At 39.8% G+C, this 26,177-nt stretch overlaps 1 protein-coding gene and 1 long non-coding RNA gene across 4 annotated transcripts; one reads left to right on the top strand and one right to left on the bottom strand.

Annotated features, from left to right (window-relative positions):
• Positions 1-566: 566 nt before the first annotated feature.
• Positions 567-25,397, bottom strand: abch1 (ATP-binding cassette, sub-family H, member 1; the record flags this gene model as incomplete). The annotated part of the gene is made up of 20 exons (XM_080036695.1): positions 25,347-25,397; positions 22,705-22,853; positions 20,504-20,663; positions 18,543-18,697; positions 15,000-15,107; positions 13,618-13,711; positions 11,884-11,958; positions 11,222-11,396; positions 10,956-11,052; positions 10,688-10,856; positions 9,889-9,989; positions 8,345-8,415; positions 8,089-8,138; positions 7,191-7,247; positions 6,930-7,000; positions 6,543-6,631; positions 5,371-5,474; positions 2,239-2,398; positions 1,603-1,707; positions 567-673 (listed from the first exon to the last, which is right to left on the bottom strand). The coding sequence occupies exons 1-20, from the start codon at positions 25,356-25,358 to the stop codon at positions 567-569; spliced, it is 2,109 nt and encodes a 702-aa protein (XP_079892821.1). The 5' UTR covers positions 25,359-25,397.
• LOC307257456 lies at positions 5,095-12,846 on the top strand. 3 transcript variants are annotated; one of them, XR_013845099.1, is made up of 4 exons: positions 5,095-5,232; positions 5,361-5,442; positions 6,586-6,690; positions 11,249-12,846. It is a non-coding gene; the product is annotated as an uncharacterized lncRNA (long non-coding RNA). The 3 variants fall into 3 exon arrangements; XR_013845100.1 differs by having other exon boundaries at positions 6,568-6,690; XR_013845098.1 differs by lacking the exon at positions 6,586-6,690.
• Positions 25,398-26,177: the final 780 nt, after the last annotated feature.

Genomic DNA, 26,177 nt, shown 5'->3' with positions numbered 1-26,177 from the left:
GGGCAAACAGAAAAAAATTAAATAAAAATGACCCTGAGTTGGTACATGGCCCATTCTGGCGGTGAAAAGTTTCAACCAGCTGCACATAGAAGTAAAAAAATTACTTGAAAACTTTTTTCATTTCATTTTTGAACAAATATTCTCGTACAATATTCTGCGTGTGCAAAACTCTGTTTTGTGTACTTCTATGTGCAACATTTAGAAATTCCACTCCTGCTCAAACAGGCCAAAGCAACTGTCACTGGATCAGGCAGCTGACTGGTGTGCTTGCATGTGAAAGTAAGTGTGCGTGTGTGCGTGTGCGTGTGTGTGTGTGTGTGTGTGTGTGTGTGTGTGTGTGTGTGTGTGACAGATACATTGGAGGAGGGAGACTGATGCATCAAGCTCACGAGTCCATTCAAAACACATTGACACTTCCCTCCCTCCTCCTATACTCTCCACTGCTCCAGACTTCCCACACACACGGGGTAAGCCCAGGTGAGTGCTTGGCTCTTGGGTTTCACCTGATGACTTTGTTCCCACATTGAAGCAGGTGTCTTGGTGAGTTGGCGATGGGGGCAAGACTGTCATGTCCTCAGCTTTAAAATGACCGTGGCCAGGATAAAGAAGAAAGAGCTCCAGCCTATAGTGACTGCAAAGCCTCGCCACACCATCATCCGAGACAGACCCCAACCTGTAGGAGAGATTATGTTCAACATTTAGAAAACAACAAACGTTCAATAATGGGTAAACACAAGCACCCGTTAGAGAGCCCCATTAGAGTAACAGAGATTTTGGAAAACAAGTTATTGTAGCTTGGCATAAAGATTGGCAGCTGAGGGAAACAGCTCACCTGGCTCTGTCCACATGGTAAATCCAGCCGTCTATCATCACCTCTAAATGTCATGATTCAACAAGTTGCATCATGTTTGTTTCACTCATACAAAACCAAACAGGCTTCATCCCTAACCGACAGATCTCAAAGTGGAATCTATCGTTCCTTCCAACTCTGGGCAAGACGGCAAAAATGTAATATCTATATACTATATGCCATTTTCAGCCCATTTCAATAAATTACATTTTTTTATAATTTTTTTTTAATGAAACAACAGCATCATATCTGCAAGAAACAATCAAATAGTCCTGCTCCTCACATCATCACAAAAGTAATGAGGTAACATGGGAAAACAATAAACAGTATGAAATGGTAGACTGAGCTTTAAGTGAATCCAACTTGTCAACTTCTGCCTGTGTCTCGCCTTTCACTGATCACTCATCCCATGATCAGGTAAAAAGAAAAAGAAAAAAAAAGTAACAGGAAATGGCTCCCCTGACTTCCTGTGCTTGGCGTCTATATCATGTAACACGCAGCAGGGCTTGTCGTCAGGTCTTAATTGTGTGGAGAAGGTGGGGTCAAGAGAAAAGGGGAGAGATTTGGAAACAAGAGCGTAGCTGCTATTAGCTTACATTCCTGGAGACAGGTTGAGTGACACAGGTTCCCATAGCTGATAAATCATTCAGACGACTGGGCTATATAACAAACTTAAAGCCGTGTGCATGCGTCGGCTTGCGGTGTTATGAAACTGACGAGCGTAGTGTAAGTAACATGTGCATGTACTTTACCTCTGTACATGATACAGCGGAGGCCTTCTGAGGCGTAGGTCTGAGGGAGAGCCAGGCTGAGGTAGCGGAGAGGATACGGGATACACTCCACGGGCCAGATGATACCTATGGTACAGGACAGAGAACAGGGCAGTGTGTAGAGTTTCATGTTTAACCTGGGCCATCCAAAACAGGATGGCCCAGGTTTTGTTTCACTATTATTTCACTTATTTTCTGATCGTTATGTTTGGCAATTGTTTCGTTCCTTTCTTGCGTCATTGCTACTTTGTATAAACGATTGTTCTTTTTGTGTGGCCCCGAGGAAGACTGCCAACCTCTTTGTGGATACACAATCCATCCAGTGGAAGAGGAAAGAATCAAGGATCACACACAGTATCTATATTTGAAACAGTGTTCTACAAACTGAAAAAAAAATAACTTTGCCCTTATATATATATTAACTTTGCAACCAAACACTTACAGCAAATAGGTAATTGGACTACCAACTTGACAACAACCATGAATGCAAGACCCACTGCAGCTCTCGTTGTTTCCTTAACTTTGCCAAATTGTCAGAGGGGGGATTAGACCGACATGTCTCAGTAAAGCCGCACACACACACACACACACATACACACACACACACTTAAGTCTTACCGCTGAGGATGAGGTTAGGGTAGAAAATGCCCAGTGCGGCCTGGTTGGCGTTCTGCTCGTCATCGATTGCGGCTGAGATGACGAGGCCAAAGGCGATGCCGGTGATGCCCTGCAGCATGATCAGAATGATGATCAGCACCAAGGAGCCTTCATTAGGCATCTGTACACGGGAAGAGAGAGAGACATAGGGGTAAAAAAGAGTGAGCGAAGATAATCAGTCATTTAGTCAGGTTTAGGCTAGTAACACCGACAAAGCTGAAGAGGACCTACAGTGTTAATACAATGTAACAGTGTTAAGAATAAATAAATAAATTAGAACGAAACAGCAAATACTATTCTATTTATGGATACATCTCATAACAAAGTCAGTCCATGGTTGTCCATTTTCTTGAAAATTGTATTGTCGTTTTCTGTACCCACTATGAATAATTATTCTGTAATTCTTCTATAATGTATTTTGTAAAGATAATGTATAGATGTATCGATAACAGCAATGTTTTGTACACTTATGTTCTATGCTGATCAATGCGTCTAACAAGGGCGATTGGGAAAGACCCGATAAGACATTGCACCTCCCTCAATATTAGAAATCAATGCAAAATGTTCTCCTGACTACAGGATTTAAGAACTGAATATGTTAAAAAAAGTTGTATAAAACCCTTTGTGGCTCAACAGGTTGAGTCAGCTTGAGTTTACACTCACAGTATGTTAAATTTTCCATAATCGGGATATGTATTATTGAATTGCCTAAAGAGGGCGCTTTCAAGTCATTCCTAAATCCTAAACCAGTCTCCATGGTTGAGGGCTCGGCTTATCAATTGCATCCCTCACAAAACAAGTTAATTCTCTATGAATGTTGTTTCCTAATATAATGTGTCCCATCAGTGATGCAATCAAATTATTTGTTAATTTACTAAATGTAGGTTAAAGTGAGTTTAAGAACCATTTCAACATTTTCATTAATACTTTTATCATTATCTGGATAATATCATGAATCTCATTTATCCTAATAGAAACATGACATTTTTATATCGTCACCTGCTTGGTGTGGAGTTAGAAAATAAGTAAGCTGTACTCTATAGCCCATTCCTATCTGCTTGGTGCTAGAGGCTCCAAGCCACATCAGCTGCTTCTAGCACAATGCCTCTGACTACTGCTCAGGAGTCTGACAATGTTAAAGGAGTAAAATGATAAATCGGTGGAGTACTTTTCTTTTAACATAAGAACAGATGAGAAGATAAGATGAAGACGAATGGAGACAGAGATGAGGAGACGACAGAAACACTCTCTGATGTTTTGCACTGATTTGCAGCCAAAAAAACCCACAAGAAATGAGAAGAAAAGTCACAGCTGATTAAGTTTGACTGTAAATCACAGAGAGCGAGAGGAGAGCAAACAAAGCAGAGACGCTGCGCGACACGGGAAACAGTTCCAAACCAGAAAGAAAAGTCTGCAGGTCTCAGCTCAGACAATTCAAGGAGATAACTCCCTTAACTGGAGTACAATCTCTAGGTGTGTGTGTGTTTGCGTGTGTGTGTGTGTGTGTGTGTGTGTGTGTGTGTGTGTTGGTGCACTTGTCCTCAGTGTGTTAATACACTATCCGTCTCCCCTGACAACGTGCAAAAATAGACCTGCACCCAGAGGCCACATGACTACTCGGTTGCCACAGCAATCAAGGGCTGTTGTCGTGGCGATCCTGCAGTGATCCCTGGATACGGCCAACTCAGGAAGTGATTTATGAAGCCGTGGTCTTTTTTGGACTTCGGCACCTTAATTAACACACACGTGAACACACACGCACGCGCACACACACACACACACACACACACACACACACACACACACACTGATGGACGGAGACAACAGTGCATAACCATAAAATCATTTGCCTGCATGTAATCATTGGACACATACAAATACACACACACACACACACACACACACACACACACACACACACACACACACACACACACACACACACTATTGACTGCTGTCTTCAGGGTGCTCTCCCTGTATTGATTTCAAACACATGTGTAATGGGAATCAATGATGAACTGAATCCTCATGTTCCCCCCGGCTGGTTGTTTGTTTCACAAGTCGATTTACATCACATTTCCTCTCAAGTGCACGCTCACATGCACATTTTACAGAAAGGAAATGGAATGTTTCTACATGATCTTGTAGTATAAAAGTCTGTTTGCCAGTTACAATGAATAAGAATCAACACAACTATGGCCTAAAGTCCAATTTTGGACAATGTAGTGAAAATAAGAGGGGTAATAGACACACCACAAAACAACTTATATGAGGAATGCAGTGACCTTTGAGAGGGGCTCACTATCAATCAGCTGCACCACACAGTAGCTACATACAGAGAAAGATCAGAAAATATATGCATATAAACAATTGATGCAATCTGCTTTTACTTAATTCTTCAAATTTGCACAAATAATTTCCTTTCATGAATGAATAATGATTAAATAAATAATTATAAAAAAAATCTAAATTGGAATTCATTTTGCTTCTGTTTTAAACAACTGCAGTTTGATTTACCTGTAGGCTAAAGTCAGCAACGACGATAAACAGTATCAACTACATTTCCCCATCAGCCTGCTTTGATTTATGTCCATTTATATGAGCAGATGTCAGCTCTTTCAATTCACCTCCCAGACTCAGAAACGGGCTTAAACAGCAGCTTTGTTGTTACACATCACAGGAAATATGATCATGAGTGTCTAACTGCAGACTTCAGGCTCACTCCTCACTCCTGGCGTGAATACGGCCACGCCCCCTACTGGGTGAAAATCTCAGAATTTGTATTGAACGCCAGTCAACTGATAGCGGTTGTTTTCACCCAGAAAGGAGCGGGGCTATGGTGCAGAGGGGGTTCGTTGCTCTCATGTGTAGGGGTGAGACAGGACTGACTATCGTCAGGTATTGGCATTACAATGAGGAACAAATTGTACAGGAGAACGATTAGAGAAACAAACAGTGAGTTGATTGTGAACCTTATCTGCTATGACTTGTGATTTTTGCATTTCTCAATCAATAACGTCTCATGCTATCTGGAGCGTGTGTTTGTGTTTGTCAGTGTTGTGTTTTCTTGCTGCCTGATTTAGAACTACGGACCTTGAAGACCAGGAAGATGAAGAGGAGCAGCAGGATGATCTGAACGCTGATGACAAACAGCTGAGAGAAAAGGTGAGCCAGCATCGTCTCCATAGAGCTCACACCTGGGAGCATAGGAAGGCAACAGGGAGAGAGAAATAATGCATTATCATTCAGTTATAAGTTCTGTAAAAAAAAAATTTAAATTTCGAAATGTCCAAAACAAAAAAATTAAATACATTTTTAATGATGACAAAACCTAAAATCAATTATACATAATTAATCAACATGAAAGCAATTTCCCTTTAGAGTGTTTTAGCCAGCTTGTGAAATGCTCATTTTCACACCCTGCCTTGATCATTTTACTCCCCCTACTGGTTATATCTCAAATTACATTAAATGACTGCATTGATTTGAGTTAAATGTCTGTCCCAACCTTTTATATACTATCTATGGTCCCAACAAGCGCTTTTATTACCTAAACTCAAAGGATTAAAATGAATCTGCAGATTAAGAGAAAATGATCTCTCCCCCCTTTACAAGCAATTAGAACATAGCTAGAAAATATATACACTTTTAGAGGGCATTTATTCATGTTGAAATTCAAGAACTGTAGTGTACGTTTCCTAGTAGTCTCTTTTTGCAAATATAATTTTTATTAATAAGTCAAATGAGCATTTGAACATGAGTGAGTCAATAAGGGAATTACAGTAGCACTGATTTCAAGGACATAAAAGATCATAGCTGGTATTCAGTGGACATACTATTCATCACACTAAATTACAATTTACTACAGTATTTAATTTTTTGTGTCTATGTATCTAAAATAAGCCTACAGAAATTGAGCATGCAATTATTTCATTTTAAAGCCATTATTATGAGTTAATTATCTTGTGATTTAGAGAACACAAAGGGTTGTTTCCACCTCATTACTAATATTAATAACATGCCAATAACACAACAAGAAAGCTCAGATTTTGTTCTTTAAAAAATTAAAAAATTAATTGTTTTTGAAGATCTTACTTGAGCTTATTCACCAATATCTAGGAACATTGAGTCCAGCCACTGTATTTTAATATGCATTTCTTTACATTTAAATGTAATTGTATCACTCTCCATACAATGTGAATGCACTACAAAGAATGAATAAACAATGTGTGTCTGGAACTGTAGTAGCAGTGTAAACATCTCACCTGCGACCCAGCATCTGTCCATTAGCCCCTCCTTTCTCTCCAGGACAAAGGACAGAGCTGTGAGACCCAAGGCCAGGTAGAAGGTGATACTGAAAGAGGAGGAAGAGAAAAAAACGCTGGATGTCAAAATGGCAGCTTTTGATGTTAGGTAAGAAGACTGACTTGCTAGGAAGGGTTGCTGGTTCAATCCCCAAGGTTTATTAAGCTAAATAATACAACCGATCATAAAATGACCTTTAGCCACATGTGCTCATGCATGTACTTAAGCATGGTCTTCAAAATGTACATGAATTCCCAAATAAGAGTCAAGAGTCAATACAAGGTTGTACAGTAGTTATCAAGTGCTGGTAGCTGGTATCTTCCATCAACGTCCCACATCACACTGACCTGAGTACAGCTCCCGGTGTCACAAACGTAGTGAAGTCTGTGTTTTGGGCGCCATAGATCGGCTCTTCAAACTGCAAGACAACAGCAGCAAGGATTGACTTTCTTATACAGCATGTAGCACAGGCAGGAACATGCTAACAATTAAAGCTACATTTATGAGACTTGTATTACCATTTATGTACTATAGTGTCCCTTGTAGGTTTGCAATACAAAAAGGTTTTATGCATTTCTATATTGTCAATATTCCATTTAATTTTTTACCTTCAATGGCAGTGCGGCCAGGTACGACATACTGCCCAACTTATTGTCCACAAAACCCTGCGAATAAAAGGACAGAGTAAAAATCAACAAGTTTAATACTAGCGGTCAAACATAGGATGTTTCATCATGACAGATTGTAACTGTACTGTAATAGGGTTTGGAGATAATTAGGTTATCATCATCCTCTTTCAGCATATAAATGATGCTGATAGTGCCTTAAAGCAAAGGCGCTGAGCTGAATGTTTGATGTTATATTTGAGGGTTTTAGTTACAGTACAAATTGGCGTCACTTCAAGGTTCAGTTAGCGAAATAGTACTTTTAGCTAACTTCCTGTCAGTGACTGTTGTTAGCAGTCCCCTCCCTCGTCCCTACGTCACCACATTAATGCACTGCTGTCTTCAAACAGCGAGTCATCTAGCGTCATCTCAGATCCGTAAGTGCGATAAAACATGATAAAAAAACATCAAAACAGACATTGAGAAGGATTTTTACCTGCTCCGCCATTTCAGGCACATAAACATTCACCCCTTTGTAGCTCTCTGTGCGTGCACTGGCAGTAAGACGTGCCGATTTGTAGCGTTCTCTCTTCTGATTGGATATCAGGAAGTGGGATACCCGAAAAGTTTATTTGCCAATTACATGCAGAGCGGGTGACTGAGAGACCTGTATTATGAAGCGCGCACACTATATAAGTGATCACTGTATGAATATAGAGCAATTTAACATGTATATTAACATAAATATATCGCTCACTTCACCTTTAACTGTGACAACTTGTATGTTGCCAGACATCTTGGTATTCACCAGATGTGTTGAACAATGAACATCTGAACATTTGAAAATGTTTGGCTCCAGCTGTCTAAACAAAACAGCAGAAAAAAAGACATTTATTCTTACCTGTAAGGCGTCATGTAGTTTCTTCTGCAGCATAAAGGCAATTTGTCGATCTGTAGACAAAACATAGAATATTAAAATACATATACAGTGCAAGTACATCCTCCCATTAGAATAACATATTAAACAGGTGTCAATCTTTTCATACATGAGTGAAGGTCTTCTAATTGCACCAAGGAGTTTATTTTCATGCATTATAATGGCACTTATTCAATGCAACAGTAATAAAAACAAACCCTTCAAACTACAGGAATCTTACTTGTTTGGTCCAGCCAGACGTGTACTGATCCTCCATCAACCACCTCTCTGGAAACCTGCCTCTGCACCATCCTGCGAAATAAGACACACGGACATAGTGTGAAAAAATAAGAGGGATACAATGCTGAAGACGCTCATTTAAAAAAAAAATGTTTTGCACAACAACAAAAAAGGAAAGATACACAGAGATGTATTATAGATATACTGTATGTGAAGGCAAAACACTACTCTTTTTCACTGTAGATGTTTTCTAGTAACATTCACACAGTTTTATTCGGAGGATCTGAATAATCCTGACTAAAAATAGAAATATTTACAGTATGCGGAAGAAATAACAGTTTCTTTTTGGAGGCATGTAGGGAAAACCCACAAAGAAACTGTGTGACCTCCAAACTAATTAGCAGCCAAGCCAATTAGTTTACAAAGCTGTGTGACTACAGGCTGGAATTACTCGTCTGATTAAAAACTGAAAGGTTGGCGACTGGCGAGGCTCCATATTTCTCTGACACAAATAAAAAAATGCCAATGACCTAGATATTGAATATATTGTAATGCATGCAATTTAGCAAATGTGACTCTGTTTGGTTGGTGATGCAAGATGTGGATTTTCTTTTATGCTTCAGTGGATGTGGATTTTAATGGTTTCTTAAATATATTTGCCAAAAACAACATATCCAGTTCCAGTGTTTGTGTTTGCAAGAAGCCTCCCTTCGGACAAACGAACTTGCATGCAAAGCTGTGATTCTTCCATTCATTTATGTAATGACCGAGTATTTCCTTATGTAGAATAGCTCTACAGGGCTGCATCCATGAATTATAGAATAATTTGCTGATTATTTTCTTGAGATTAATTTTGTCTATAAAATGTTATAAAAATAGTGAAAATGGTCTAAAAAAAACCCAAACCACAAAAGATAAAGAAAAACTCAAAATCCTCAAATCTGAAAAGCACCTTGACAAACACCAACCTCCCACTCGGTGGAAATGAGGCACAATAGTGTTTATGCCCATTGTTTATAGTGATGAATATTATATTTAAACAGGGATTTTTCCCTTAATAATTACTTACTGCCCAATGTATGGCCTTGTTTTGCATTTCGAGTAAACCATAATGGACACACATACACTCTCTCTCTCTCACACACACACACACACACACACACACACACACACACACACACACACACACACACACACACACACACACACACACACATACACACACACACACACACATAGCAGTTTTCCAACAATAACCTAATCACTTCTTAGCCGTTTCACTCCAGGATTGACTCAGGCTGATATGGCATTTAGGAGGAGTTGATTTATGTGTTTTAGTGAGTCAAAGGCAGTGAAAGGATGCAGCAACAGAGACGGCATGTAACATAAAAGTGGTGAAATTAAAAAGTAAACTAAAGGCCAAGTAATTTTGTTGCACGTAGAGCAGTGTATATGGCACTGTATCAAATGTTCTCCACTTGGGAGTGCACCTAGAGGGCAGTTTTTTTTACACATTGGGACACCTAGGATGTCTGGGTGTCTCACCTTTTAGTCAGGTAGCTGGTGAAGTTCTTGCCAAAGCCGATGACACCCCAGTACTCCCCGTTATAGATCCCTTCGAAAGCATCTGTATGAGACAAGGGCACCTACGGATACACATCATTTTCATTTGTTTTACATGAAGTGGCTTGGAGAAAAACAACTTTCACCTTTCACTGATTTCCTAGAAAATGTTCCTGTGTTTGTTCTGCCCTGAGCAGAAGTGAAACTTTGCTTAAAAGAAAGGCTGCTTCACTTCCCTTCTGAGGGACTTAACCATTTCAGATAACAAAAGTCACTCTGAGCTCTGTGAGCCACGGAACACAAACACTATCTCAGTGATAAATAAAGAAAGAAAGTGAGTAAGTAAGTAAAATGTATTGGGTAAAAAACCTGGGTAAAACAAAAAAAATTCAAGTAATACAGGCAATAAAAGTAACCACAAAAAAATGTATTTAAACCTACTCACAGTTTAACATAATGGAAAAGTATAAGCAGGGCAAGGGGTGAGAAAGAAAATTACAAGGAGGATGTTTTTTTGGAAAATAATGTTTTGATATCATTTATATTAGTCATAAGAACGTTTTGCTCATGAGTTCTTGATCCCAGAACTTTGAATCTGTCAATATGATTTCAAATGTAACGGAGACCTGAACTGTCGAGTTTGCAGGTGCACAATGCATTTCTCACCCCTGGCGCTAATAATCTTCCATATTCACAGTGAATGTATTTGCAACAGAGAAAATCTCTATGGTTGACCAAGTACAGAAATCCCCCAGTTCCTCTTTGGTTGTGAAATATATACCTGGTGCACGCTGGAGTTGTCCAGGAAGGAGAGCAGTGATTGGCTGTAAGCGGAGGGGGCGGTCTCGTTGTTCACCACGGCGACATGGATCCCCTCTGGGTCTCCTCCGATACACAAACAGATGAGAGACACCTGGATAACAGGCAACAGGAACTGGAAACACAGTGAGCTGTGAACCAACGGGAGAGAGACACAGTCAGAAACAACAACATAACTCCTGCTATTGATCACTAAACATCACTATTAAATACTTTTAACTTCATCTTACACTGGCATCCTCTTCATCCGCACCAGTGTTTTGATCATCAAGGCGGCGATGTTTCTCCACTTCGGCAGCATGTGTCGGGCTTGCACCTTCCAGCCCGCTGAACACACAAACACACACAGCAAACACACAGTCAAACTATTTACTGCCACTATCTACTTCTACTCCACTGCAATTCAGAGGGGAAATATATTTTTTTAACCTTACCCAAATTATTGTAAAGCTCTTATTATGACACTCATGCAGACTGGATATTTCCTGAATAATACCTGAATATTTGATAACTTCCTCTGCAGCTCCCATTCCAAGGATTGGATGACTCTCATCCCGCCCACTCTCGAACGACATGCTGTTCTCCAACGGCCCACATTGCGGACTGGACTCCTGTTTAGAGATGATCTGGTCCGACGTCATACACAACTGCAGGAAGGCATCTTCCAAGGTCTGCAGTGGGAGATAACGTGGGTCAACGGGGAACAGTCATAAATTGTATATTTTTTTTATTCTCACTATGTTAAAAATTGCTTATAATTAAACCGAACTCTCTTGTTTGTATTATTCTTGCTCTTATTTTTAAGATGTTTTCTTATATTGTCTTTTCTTCATTTCCATCCACACGTTCTATTCTGCTTTATTTCTCTTATGCCATCCTAAATACAATGCATCTTAACTGCTGCATTGGGTGTCTCTGGCTGTGTTTGAAAAGCTCTACTAATGTCCTCCCTCCTACATACTACAAAAGTAACCTATCGATCCATACACAAAATCTTCCCGGAAGTAACTACTAATCCGGGCATTTCTCGCCTACACAAACTCGCATACACAACCACAACGTACTCACATTGACGTCAAAATTAGTATGAGTAGGACGTTAGTAGGGCTTTTTGAACATAGCCCAAATGTCTCATAAGGTGTTCGAATGAGTACTCACTGTTGCATTGTGCTGCTTCATGACTGCCTCCGGAGGACCTTCGGCCAGCAAATGGCCGTTCCTCATGAGACCGACCTGGAGAATTGACTGGGGCGTTAGTGTGATGTGGAGAATTGTGGAGATTGTTTAAAGCAACAATACAGACGGAACAAAAGCTAATGTTTTTAATTCCTTTTTACTAATTGCAAAAATCAGATTTTGTTCCCAAAAGAAAAGTAATAATGTAAATCATAAAATAAATATATATTTATAATATAAATCATCATGGGATAATCAAATCTTCGCAGAAACCCAGACAAATAATTTATTTCGGTCTGCAGTTCTTTAAGCCAGAGTGACACGGAAATGCATCTGTAAAAAGATCACAAAAGCTTGTTTAACAATCACTTGAGTGCAGAGAAGAGGTTTTTCATACTTTTTGTGAATTCATTCCAGGTCCCATCCTCACAGGACCTCCGAGATGGTGCAGAGTTCACATATTCTCTAACTGTGTCCGCTAGCCAGTGGCTAATTATAGCAAGCCAAGAATATACAACATGTAGATAGGACACCTTTGGAGTCACATTTTTTCCTCTATTGCTCACTAACAGAGGGAGAGCTGTGATTGGTATCATTGGAAAAAAATGAAAACAAAACGTAGCTTTTGGCTAATCCTCATTACAATCTTGGAAAGCACTCGGCTTTATGGACTTTACATACAAAGAAGATTAACGGTGAAACAATGACTGAACTCATGGATTTATGCTGAGCAGAGCATTAATTTGACCAGCAGTGCAGGTGACATGGGAGTTCTTGGTACTTGCTTTCTGTATGTCCTTTGTGCTGGTCTTGTGTATGACCTTTGTCACACAACTACAACCTTGATATGATTAAGACTTAAATCTGTGACTGTGTGTGCACAAATGAAACCAGTGACTGTATTTTCTAAATGTGTCTCTGCATCACTTCCCTTTTTCTCTCTATTCCTCGATGCTGTCTGTATTTGTATGTAGGCTGGGGAAGGTTTCAGACTATGCAAAGTTTTCCTGCACAGATTTCAATCACCAGCTGCAAAGATTTAATGACAGTAACAGCCAATAAACTTCTTTCATTTAACTACTTTTATAGCATTTAAATTTTATGTTTTTCAGAGTGCTATCATGTTCCTTGACCATGACTTATCTGTGTAAAAAAAAAAAAAAAAAAAAAAAAAAAAGTATTATGGTCCCCAACACATATCCTGTTACACAGACTGCACTTGAGCAAATCGAGTAAATTGTGCATTTCTTGGGGACTATCAGTGGCATATTAATACACATTGTGTGCGCTAGTGAGTATTTAAAGTTGCCTCATGTTTTTCATGTTTATTATTATATTTTTTGCATAGGATATGATGATAAGAAATTAAGAACACGATCAATGAACTAAAAGATCAAATTATGACCAAAAGGGAAAGAAAGAAAATGATTTGTTTTGTTGGTCAAATGTAAAATAAAGTCACAAGAGAGCTTCTACTGTATATGAACTCCATAGGAAGTTCTCTCGTTCATAAGGAGCTGTTGTCCATCCTTTTGAAGCTGATAAAGAATACACTTCCACATGGTCACACAGTCTGGATATCAATGGCCTCGTTGTTTTACTATGAAGGGGACCAACATGAGGACCAGCAGCATTCCTGATTCCTGTTTGTGTGTTTCTCTGCTTAATTGGTCCTTTTGTGTGTTTATGTCCATGCATGTACAGAGATGATCTCACCACATTGGCTTGCCTGGCCTCCTCTATGTAGTGTGTGGTGATGATGACAGAGACTTTCCCCGTCTTCACAATCTCCACCAGATGCTGCCAGATCCTAAAAGGGACGCCAGAGAAAATCAAAACACATAACACTTGACCCACTTGTATAAAGTTTTACCCTAAAATCTTAGTCTGATCTGACTAGACTTTTTGGTGCTTTTACAAAATGATACTAGGACAGCATACAGAGGGAGGGCAGCATGCATTCAAAGAGGTTTCTGACCGACTATTTCAGCACATACTGTATTATGCATAAATGGTGGTGTAGAGTTTGTTCACATACATTCTTTCATAGGTATTGAATTGTAATACTGAAGTGAGTTAGAAACATGGACATACATAGTAAGATAGGTCTTTGGCAGCATTATTCATCCTTTGCAACATATAAGAATGGTCATTCTGTTGTAAAGTGCTAGTGCTGACAGATGAGTATCTGCTGGTTTTTCTCATGCCAACCATTTTTAACCTGCACTTCATACAACAGCAACTTTTGAAAACAAGTTAAGAATCTCTTGAAGACAAATGACAGGTAAAAGAGTTACTAGGAAAGTCATCTGGATTTCCAATACATTCCATTGAGTAAACTGATATAATGTCATTATTGCAATATAAAAGATATCTTATATTGGTCAAATGTTGTCTTTCCCTGCCTTTCAAGTTATGCGAAGAATTCAACCGTTCATGATGTATGTGAGGGAATTTTAATTAATAGGTCATATATGCCTATCTTGTGTGTCTGTCTCACGGACTCTAGGTCAGCCTTGGAGCCTGTTAGGAGACACTTAGGTCAGTTGTATAGATAAAGTCTAATCTCCTTCTACTCCAGAATGTTATGGTTCACTGTGTTCAGCTCTGAACCAAAACATTGGTACGCTTGGTGCCCGAGCTGGGGAGGTGTTAGAGATAGCGCAAGGTTAATACACAGCTCTAAGCATGAGTCTGGCAGAATTGAAGTGCAAGTCACGAGAATTGCAGTCCGGTTCTCCTTGGCCAAGTCTGTAATAAATATTGCTTCATAATTCATCCAAGTCTCCTGAAATATTCTTCCACCTGAGTTGACCTCCAACCTTAACAGAACTTCCTTCACAATGTATACAATGCCTAATTTCTCATGATTATTTTTTAACAGACACCACATAACTCCCTCCTACAGTGGTTTAGTAAAAACACCATCTAACTGTAAATCCTGCTGATCAGAAGAAAGGCCCAATGGGAAGATTTGAGGGAAAACTGTGTGTGTGTGCGTGTGTGCGTGTGTGTGTGTGTGTGTGTGTGTGTGTGTGTGTGTGTGTGTGTGTGTGTGTGTGTGTGTGTGTGTGCGCGCGCGCGTGTGTGTTACATACTTGGACCTGAGCACAGGGTCCACTCCGACCGTGGGTTCGTCCAGGATGAGCAGCTCTGGATTCTGAAGCAGAGCCGCGCCTAGAGACACCCTTCGCTTCTGACCCCCGCTGATGACACACACAAAGTAAAAGGAAGTGAGGAAACCTTCCCAATCCCAAATACGATTTGTTAGGAGGAGTTTCATCCAAGCCCCAACCACAGCGAATTCTACCAGCATCCAATGCGTAAGTGACAAAGAAAATGCAGTTCACAGAGTGGCCACTAGGGGTAGGTTTCAAAACAGAGCAATTTTTTATTGACTCCCATGTTAAATAGGCCGTTTTCACAGCATTATAACACCTATTTAAAGGGACTCTTACCGATTCTGCAATTGAGAATTACAGCACTATCATACCATCCCGCCTCCCTCCAATGCTGCATGTACATACTCACACACGGGTGATTCACATTTAAACTCAGATAAACACGTTTCCATGTGAACACATCTGACCGAGGGAGAAGAGAAAGGAAACTTACTAAACAGGCTCTCTGGCCGACTGACGTCAAGGCCCTAACTGACAGCTATCCACACTGAACAAAACACATTTTAACACACTGTAAGAAATAACAACACTGTAACTTATGAACATTGGGGTCTTTTCTACAATGGTCGCTACTCGCTACTGTCTGCCGTGGAATCAAAACAAACCGCCTAGTTGAGAATGCGCAATACAGAAGCAGACGTCAAACAGACAGGTCTGTCGGCCAATCAAATCGTTCGGTCCGAATAATATCATTGGTTGAAGTTTTCACAAAATATAATGAGATTGAAATCATTGTTTGTTTTTACTCCTGGTGGGTCTGTCTTGCATTTTAGAGTGTCATTACCTTAGTAATACCATTTTAACCTAATCCAAAAAAAGTGTAAAAATGCAACAAAGGTAAGAGTCGCTTTAAGGCCTGGTACAAAAAAACATTATATTCTGTATGTTTAGGCCATATCTCCATGACAACACTGAGGGGGTGAATTTTTTGCACCAGGCTAGTTTTTATTATATTGGAGGTTAAAATGTATGAATAATTAGGAGCGTGGCCTCTTGAGTGACAGTTAGCCGCTGGCCCTCACTTTGCCTCGGAGATATACGTCAGCTAGATGGGTGTATCTCCCTCCTCCCGACGTCACATCAATGCCCTTTTTTGATAAGAGGAAATGAGGCGGAGTCAAAATCTGACAAGATGGCGACACGCATAGGCAAGGACGATTGGATGCAGTTGGAATTACTGAGATCAGCCCAGATGCTTCATCCATTTTATATACTATCTATGGTTTAATCCAAAAGTTGCCTGTCAGTAACATCATGACAGACCGTCAAAAATAAATATGACATGAACTGCTAATGGGGGGCTGGTTTGAGGGGGCCTCTTTAGGAACTTAAGGGTCTTTGTAACAAGTCAGGCATGTGAATCAAGAGTTGAAACAAGAGAGGCTGATTATACTTATAAGTACAAGTTAATATCGTATGTGCATATACACAGTAAGTGTTTGCAGCACAAAGAGGAACTTCTTTACTGCATGTCATACAGTCATACAGCAATATACCGATAGTTGACACTTCCTGAAATTTTACTTTGATGGACTCAAACTTTTGCCTTGGCTACACAAAAGTGAACCAGTGTTGGTACATTGGGCTACTTATTTTGTACCATTGGAGTATTTTCCCCTGATGAAATGTAAGAAATACAGTGGTGAATCTGTCACTTCTACAAGTATTATGATTGAGAGTGACAGGGGCACTGAGTTCAAACGGATAGCCAAATGTTAAAACCAAATGTCATGTTAGTTTATTATCCTAAAGTTATACTGAAACGTCATTCCTATTCAGATAATTAATCAGTTACAAAGTCATAGCTCTGCAAAACAAAACAAAAGATATCAGGGGCCGTATTCACAAAACATTTTATCTTAGCACTAAGAGTACTCCTAAGGAGCACTAAAAGTTATTAGTAAGGAGTGGGAGTCATTTCTTTAAACCTATTCACAAAGCTGATAAGACCAACATTTACTAAGGAATGGGAGGGACTCCTAAGGTAAGACTAGAGGGCGGTGTTGACCCTGTTGCTGTGGATGATGTCATGTTCATACCTTCTATGCCCACAGTGATTGGCTGAGAGGGAATGAGAGCTAAGAGAGAATTTATGATAGAAACACTGTGGGAGATATCCATATTGTGTCGCTGTAATAAAGTAAAGAGTTTTTATATACAATGAATGACAAGTGACACTGATTTAACATGAAACCAAGATACTGCAGGGTTTCCCACACATTTGTTCACAATTAACCTAGAATAGCCCCACATAGGTCTATTAATTTTAGATTTTACAATGATTTGAATCGGATGTAATATCCTCATTGAACAGCTGCACGCCATGCACTCTCACTGTATTTCTCTCAACGGCGGACTATGCAGCAATAGTCAGACAGCGACAAACCAGGAAATTCACAATTTAGAAACAACAGCCGGCGAAATCGTAAAGTGCATGAGGAAGGAAAAAGGCGAGACGCGCAACTATACAGTAGCGGACCTGTGGAACGGAGGAGATGGTGCGAAGCGCCACATATAGGCCTACTAGTAGGAAATTAAACCCAAACGTGACACTAACAGTAACTTTCAGTGCTGATATCCTATCACCTAGTACTGAACTTTTTTTAAATCGCAGTTAAAAACTCACTTTTATCAGAAGGCCTTTTTACGGTAGAACTTTGTTTTCATGAATTTCTTATTGTTTTACTCATATTTTGTGTTTGCGTTGTTGAAGTTCGTGCTGTTTTTGTGTAGATTTTTTATCATCCCTGTTAAGCACTTTGTAACATTCTTTTGAAAGGTGCTCTACAAATAAAGATTAATATTATTATTACAGTATTGATGTTCAATTGGTTATTGATGACTGTGAGGGAATTTTTCGGCCTTTAGTATAGTTAATATTAATGTTAAAGATTAATATTTCATTTATGGTTGTCTTTTGTGTCAGACTATCTCTCACTGGGTCACACTGACACTAGGTCAGCCTTGTAGCCTGTAAGGAGACACTTGGGTCAGCTGTATAGATAAAGTCTTATCTCCCTAGACTCTAAGATTGTGATGGTTCACTGTGTTCAGCTCTGACCCAAAACATTGGTAGCCTACGCTTGGCGCTCTAGAGCCCTTTAGAGATAGCACAAAGTTAATACAGTGCTCTCAGGAAGTGTGGGTCAGAACTGAATCGCAAGTCACTCGAGTTGCAGTCTGGTTCACCTTGGCCAAGCCTGTAATAAATATTGCTTCATAATTCATCCAAGTCCCCTGAAACAGTATTCCACCTGAGTTGACCTCTAACCTCGAAAGAACTTCCTTCACAATCCCTGCAGGAAACTTCAGAAAATGACAGAGCTTTATGCGCATGGTTTTAGTGTAAATGCACAATAAAATGGATCCACATTCAGTATCATGTTCAAGAGAAAAACCTCTCTGCAGAAGATCTGTTCTAATTAACTCTGTATTAAACTATCTTCATAGTCTTTTTACCTGAGATTTCGGACCAGACTGGTCTTCTGAGGTAGATCTAGGAAATCAACAAGGAAATGAATGCGTGCCTGGGTTTCCTTAGACGTCAGGCCGTGGATTCGGCCAAAGAAGGTCAGGGTGTCGCTGATGGTGAATTCATTGTACAGTGCCAGCTCCTGCACGACACAAAGACAAACATTTTAAATGTTGTGTGTACTAAATCATAATACAAATTGGCAACCTACCAAAGTCTTACGACACCTCTCCCATTAGACATTTGATGATAAATTGATTTTTTTTAAAGAAAGAAAAATCAATTTAAAAAACCTATTGTATCACAAATGTTTGGTGTAAAACACAAAAACAACATTTTCCAGCACAACTTATTTCAACAGTACATAAATACACTCGATTTACGACGTTATTGTTTTACTTCATCAGACCCTCTGCAGATGTGTATGTGCAGGGATGCCCTCTAAGGCCATTGGCCATTTCCAAGAGTCCTAGAGTACTTCTGTAAATACCGGAAATGGATTATTGGCCAGATTTCGTAGGGTAACATTTAATCTTGATTAAATTCTTATATAATGGTTCCCTAAAAAAAATTCCGATACCAAAGAATGAATACTATTTATTATACTGTATATTGCAAGACTCTCTATTAAAGTCAATATTTAATATGTCTACAATGGCTGACATAAGTTAAGTTCACCATAACCGCACACCAGTTGCACCCTGGGGAACAGAGGAGGTGTCACATTTCTTCCTGTCTTGGTCACAGAAGGCTGCCTACAAGGACGAATGCAATGCTGCAGGTTGCACACAGCAGGACACCTGCCATGATTGTTATTATTAGCCTGATCAAATATCCAATCTGATAGTAAGGTTAGACACTCAGTTTCATTGACTGCAACACAGGCTATATTAAGGAACTCTCTGAGGAAGACACTTATAGCTGCAATGCTCCCTGGTGTGAATATAACAAAGACGTTTCTATGTCTAGAAAAGCAAGTGCTTAAAAACCCACTATGGACAGAATAAAATGTAAATTTGGAGTGACAGAGATATTGGACTTAATCCTAAACTAGAGCTGCAAGAAATTGGTTTTATAATCTATGGGTTCAAAAGTAAGATTATTCAATTTTACTTGGACCAGCATTTCATTTTAAAAATAAGTTTTCAGACTGAACACAGAACTAAGAGTAAGAACAATAGGAACATGTTGTGGTAAAGACCTAGCCTGGCATTCCCAGACCTGCCACTAGGCGCTGGCAAATTAAATTTGCTGCGCGTGTTGGTCTGGACCCGCTCCGTTGAAGCTTATCAAGAAAGCCAGAAATCTGGCGGGCGCGCCAGAGCCCCTTATATGGTACTCTGGGGAGGACGTAACCGGATGACGACAGTGACGTGCATGCGACGTCGAAGCCGTGATAGTAAACATCAGAGATGGCTGCGGATATGTTGTGTGAGTTTGAGACTGCTTTGGCCTCGACCCTTAACGATTTGGAAGACGGCACTCAAATCTTTCATTAGCAAGTAAGTGGAATGTTCTATTTTGCCGACCGACAACGGCAAACGTTTAATTTAACAGTTTAACAGCTGTTCGCTAAACGAAAGGGGCTTACGTCGCCTTGTGCATCGCTCTGATTGGTTGTAGTGCTATCCAACTGCGTGCAGTGGCATTTGAAATGCACGAGTAGGAGCCGCCCCTTGAGTTGGAAATTACTAATGATCGTCGCCAGACCCTCTATCGTTCAAGATATCAGGGTCTGGATTTCCAGGCTAGTAAAGACCTTGAATTTGCAGGAATTAGTGGCTTTTCCAAATATTAAAACTAAGGACACTTAAGGTTATAAGTGTATTGCAGTGGGTTCATTTATAAAAGCAAGAGCATGAAAGATTGTATGCAGGTCTAAATACATTGGATACATGCAATAGATAAAAAAAATACTGTTTAATGTGTGGAAGACTTTTAAGTTTACCTGCGGCATATACCCCACCATCCTCCCCGGCACTTCATGACCCGGGAATGCAGGCGGTTTCCCCAACACTGAGATTTGACCATGTGAGATTTTCAAAGTTCCCACGATGCATTTCAGCAGTGTGGTCTTCCCACATCCACTGGGCCCCAAAAGGCCATAACTGCAACACAGAATCAAAAACATTTAGGTCAAACTGGAAGGGTATCTGAACTGTTATACTAATAGTAAAGTTTTGAGAGTTTCTGTTCATATATCATCATTGAATAGGGTCTATTGAAGCTGAAGCTTCTGTACACAAACAGTCAGGCATGAAAGGAGCTCAAAGAGTCCCTCACCGGTATTTAAAAAAGGAAGTAGATACTGTCATGTGTTTATTCAAGCACCTGAAGATAACCAGAAGTCTATATTAAATAAAAACCCAACAATGGCTGTCGGCAGCATGACTGTTACAGTACATAATGCTGCTAAAAGAGGGCCTACAACTAAACCATGCCATGCTATATTTGTGTAGATTGACATTGCTTTGTTTTTATTACTTTTTACGTAACATTTGCAGCAAAATATATACTGTAATAGTAGAGTACTTCATCATCAGCATTCAAACCCTCACAGGACTTACTTTGTGATAATTACTTTGCGGTTAAATATGGAAATACTAAAGTAAAGTACAAGTACCCAGTGTTGTTTTTGTCAACAAAATGTATGACTAAATATCGTCGTCAACTAACCTTTTTCACGTGACAGTGACGAGACTAGACGAAAATAGTCACAGATAATATTGACTAAGAGAAGACTAAAAAGCTCAAGACATTTAGTCAACAGAAACTTGACTAGACTTAAAAGAGTTTAAACGTGACTAAGACTAATAAAAACTAAAATTAAAGTTTGACAAAAAGACTAGACTAAAACTAAAATTAAAACAGGCCGCCAAAAACAACACTACTCCTGTGTTCCCTGCTCTCCTGGTACATGCAAAGTCATGTTGAAAAAGTATTCCTTGTTTTCTGAACGAGTAGTAGCCCTGTTTGTGGACGTCTATCCATCAAAACTATGACGTAGGTCCTTAGCAATGGTCATTATACCCCTGTTATTGTAGCTCTAGCATTCAAGCACATTGTTTCTCTTAATTAAACTTGAATGTAATGTAAAAAAATTTCTGGCATTGTCATTTGAAGCTATTTTATTTAGGCCTATTTATTTTATATAAATGTACGTCATTAGACAGGAGATTTTGAAACACAAAGAGAAGCTGTCCGAGCTCCACCAGACTGCTGTTCAGGTTGAGGAATCCGGCATTCTTACATGTTTGGTAGCTCAAATAAATATGATGTAAATTCAATCAGAGCGTCTTCCGTGTCTGGTATTGCATGTATTCTTGAGTCTATAAGGTAACAATAATATAATAAGATAAGATAACCTTGTTTGACTTGTGAAATGGGGGACTTAAAGAACATTTTGATTTTGGCTGTACTATACTAGGTAATTGTACTATATTAACTGGGTATAATTGCATTACTAAAAAGACTAAAATACAAAAGTCATTGACTAAGACTAGACTTAAATGTCATCAGCTTTTGTTGACTAAGACTAGACGAAAACAGTCCCAGATCATTCTGACTAAGAGCAGACTAAAAAGCTCAAGACTTTTAGTCAACTGAAACTTGACTAGACTAAAAAGAGTTTAAACGTGACTAAGACTAATAAAAACTAAAATGACAATTTGACACAAAGACTAGACTAAAACTAAACTTAAAACAGGCCACCAAAAACAACACTACAAGTACCCCAGAATGATATGTCTTTGAGTATGTACTAAACAAAAATCTAAACACTTCCTCCTCCAGAAACATGACCAAGAAGTAGCACGAGTAGGACCAGGACATGCTTTTTTCATTTGCGTGCTAAAAAAAACACATTTACTGATTGGGAAGACAAGGACCGGTCTATCGTTTCTGACACGGGAAGAGGGGGAGTCATAAGACTGTAAAATCAAAGTATATCTTACTTAGTGGTGGATGTAGCTTTGAGACACCCACTTTGATAAGAATTTGTTTTAAATGATCAGACAATAAATGATCAGAGAAATAGTCCAAAAAATAGATTTATAGAAAATAGATCAACAGATCAATTCTTATCAATCAAGTTGACCAGTCTCCATGATATGACAGAGTTGAGTCCGTCAGTGTCGCGGCTCCACTCACATTTGTCCTGGTGGCACGGTCAGGTTGAGGTTGTTGAGGACTTTCTGTTTGCCGTACGACCGGCACACATTTCGGCACCGGATAGCGTAACCTTCCTGTGGGGCAGGCAGAGGAGCCTCCAAATCAGCCTTCATGTTCCCCTCTGTCAACTGGAAGAGAGGAGATATATTTTGTTAGACGTCAGATCAATCTAGCTGCAGAATGTGATGTTCATTTCTTTGAGATTTTCACCAAATAAACTGAGAATATGTGACACACGGAAAAAAACACCTCGCTCTCTATCGTATTACAGCACAGGTCAATGTCCATTTACGGTTTATGGTCCATTTACTCACCATAATTACATTGTGTATATAATGCACATTATGAAAGCTTGTAATAACACTTGTGTCGACCTCTGTCTCTGCATCTTTTTATGTTCTGCTTTCTGACGTGGTTTTGTAGACTTCAACGCTTCCCTTACTCGCTGCAGTTTGTTTTGCATTCTGGTTTGACTGTGTGAGGCAAATTTTGTTCTTTAGGCGAGCTAATACACTTGTAATGCCTGTCTTATGTGTCTGTCTAGCGCTCAGAAATTTGTTCAGCTTTGTCGATTTTGAGTGTGTGCTGATGACAGACAGACAATATGATTTAGGTAACCATAGTTACCTTAGTTAGTTGTTTATGATTACAATAATGCTTGTATGCTGTAAATTCAGTAAACTCTTAAAAAGCAGAGAAAGGCTAGAATACTGATCTCAGGTTGTGACTGGCAGAAGTAGGTGGCACTGTGATTCACTTGTGCTGTTGTCCTGTTCTCCCAAAATTTCAATGATGGGTTGACCAGCTTCAGAAAAATTCTTCAACACACTTTAATACAGGCTTCTAGTTAAATATGAAGAACAAAAGCCTATGTCTGACCAGTCTGCCTCTTTGTTTTTCACTAATGTGACAAATTCTAAACTCAGCAGCCCTTCTTCGCTTCATAAGATGGAGCAAACACTTCAAGAACAGTTAGAAAATTGTTGCTTTTCATTGCTGACACAATTCATTTAAACTTCAATTCAACGACATTCGCAAGTTAGTTCTACTCCTGTGCAGAGGTTTGCAGCTCAGTCAGTCAGACTTGTGGCGCTTTAGAAAAGCTTTGGAAAAATTCAAGTGTTAGTCCTTTTCTTTTAAGGAATGTCTGGGGGACTTGTTTACCCTCTAATAAATCCACAACAAATCTCACTTCTGGCAGAACAACATGCTGTTAGCGCTCTCTCACACCCTACATATTTCTTGGGGTTTCGTTACAATTTGTCAAACTTCAACAAACAATCCTTTGTCCGGTAATCTCTAATAACGTCCTCATTTTTACAGGGTCCACCCCGGGTCTCCTTTTAATCCAGCATCTCTCATTCTCCATGAGGAGATTAGGGGAAACTGTATTGCATAATCGGACACAACCGGGTGGCCTCACCTTTGGCACTATAGCCTACATATGCAAAATGAAAGCAAATTCCATGAAGGAAAAAAAGATAAACTCATCTACAGGTTGAAAAAAAAAGATGATAGTAAATGTCAACCGGATGGAGGATAATGCAGCACATGGAACCAATACACTCATGATGAGATCAAATGGAGGCAAAAAGTGAGAAGTGGAAAGGATGAAGAGCGGCTGATGAATGAGACCCTCAATTTCCAAGAATATGACTGGAGAGCATGTGAACAACAGCTGACAACAGTTGAGAGAATACAGGAAGAACACCTTCAGTTCAATTGCCAGATAAATCAGGCTTTCCTCTGAATAATACACATCCCTCACACATGTGCACACACTTTTTTCCACAGACTGTAACAACTGGCCTAAAACTCTTTTTTTTCAACATCTGACGATATTAAATTCTGAAATAACCCATCTGGAGACACCGGTTTGGGCTCTGGTAACTTGTGATTTTGACATAATAAGTCAATGAGTCAATCTAAACAAAGAATAATTAGAACATTTATATTATAAAGAGATGTTGGTTGCAGCCTCATTAATAAACCTCTCCTCTGATGATGACCCCAATCTGAACCAACATAGCCTCTCTTTTCATGTATACTCTGCTCGGCTCGGTTGGTCGGGGAAAAAAATCCTACCTCAGCAGCCAAGTTGTCGTAAACTGCCGTAGCCGCCATATGAAAGAAAAACGGTCTTGGCGGGCTCGTATGTAAATCTATCCGGCCTCAGCAGCGCACACAAAGCGAGTGAGACCTAAAGTGATGTCGGGCTATTTATAAGCCGTGGCTTTATGCAGCCAGCTACATCCACCGAGCGACCAGCTGATGCACTTTCACTTCTCCCTTCCCCATCAGCACGTCACACAGTACGTGAGCTCTGCAGCAACGGTAGGTTACGGTGCACGGCGCAGCCTCCATGACACCCAGTTTAAACGATAACGCACATCATTTCTCCTATTACGCGTAATTGTGAAGCTGAATGTTGTTCCAAATCAAATCAAATAAGAGAGGTCGCTGCGGTTGCTGCTGCGTCCTATTGCAGAGCTGCTCTCCATCTTTGCTGCGTGAGGACTGGAACGGCCCGCTGTCAGTGGGGGCGGCGGATTCGTCTCAGTCCGCACTGTTTTGAGCAAAGTGAGAATTCCAAACGGTCCAAAGAAAAAAAAAAATCTCACCTGCTCCTCCATCTCGGTGCAATCTGCAGGTGCAGCCGTGGCACCATCCCGCCCGGCCATGGCAGCAGGGAGAAGGGCGGACCAGACAGCGTTCTCAGTCTGTGCAGGGAGAGAGACAGCGAGAGAGACAGCGAGAGAGAGAGAGAGAGAGAGAGAGAGAGAGAGAGAGAGAGAGAGAGAGAGAGTGAGATGGATGTACAACATGTGTCTCTGAGGGCTGATGGCACACACTGACAAAAATATAGCCTATACATTTGTTCTCTAAACTGCAGCCTAACATAAGTCAGGATGGTTCATCGTATGTGTTTGGTAGCACACACAAAAAAAAACTATGTAGGCTAGTAGGTAACACATATCTATGTAGTAGCCAAGGTACTACAATTTTGTGTACCTTATTGTAAAGTGTTACCAAATTTGGAAACGTAATTTGATATGCAGTGATGAGGTTATTATTTTTATTTTTTTTACAATTAGTCAAATTGTTTATAAATGGTTTATTTGATGTTTTAGGGGAAGTTATGAAACTGATGTGGAAACGGGGGAACCTTCTTAATTTACTATTTGTACAATACTATTTGATACGTCATGTGATCATGTTACATTATGCATCTTTCATACTATTTCTATTTCACAGTATTATATTCAATGTAGCCCTACACTTAATTGTAGGCCTGGAGGAGTGACTGATAGCATGCAGTTATCTCATTTAGCAAGGGCCTTCACCTTCAGTAGTATGTGTCTGTTTTAATGGGTCTTGTTCCATTGCATTTTCCCCTTTACTTACTCAAGTCGTGCATGGTATCAGGTGGGTTCATAAAGAAAGGGTTTCAG

The sequence above is a fragment of the Ammodytes marinus genome (assembly GCF_949987685.1).
Source record: "Ammodytes marinus genome assembly, chromosome: 11".
Lineage (NCBI taxonomy): Eukaryota > Metazoa > Chordata > Actinopteri > Uranoscopiformes > Ammodytidae > Ammodytes > Ammodytes marinus.
Note: the sequence above shows the minus strand (reverse complement) of the source record. Positions and strands in the feature narration are given on the sequence as shown.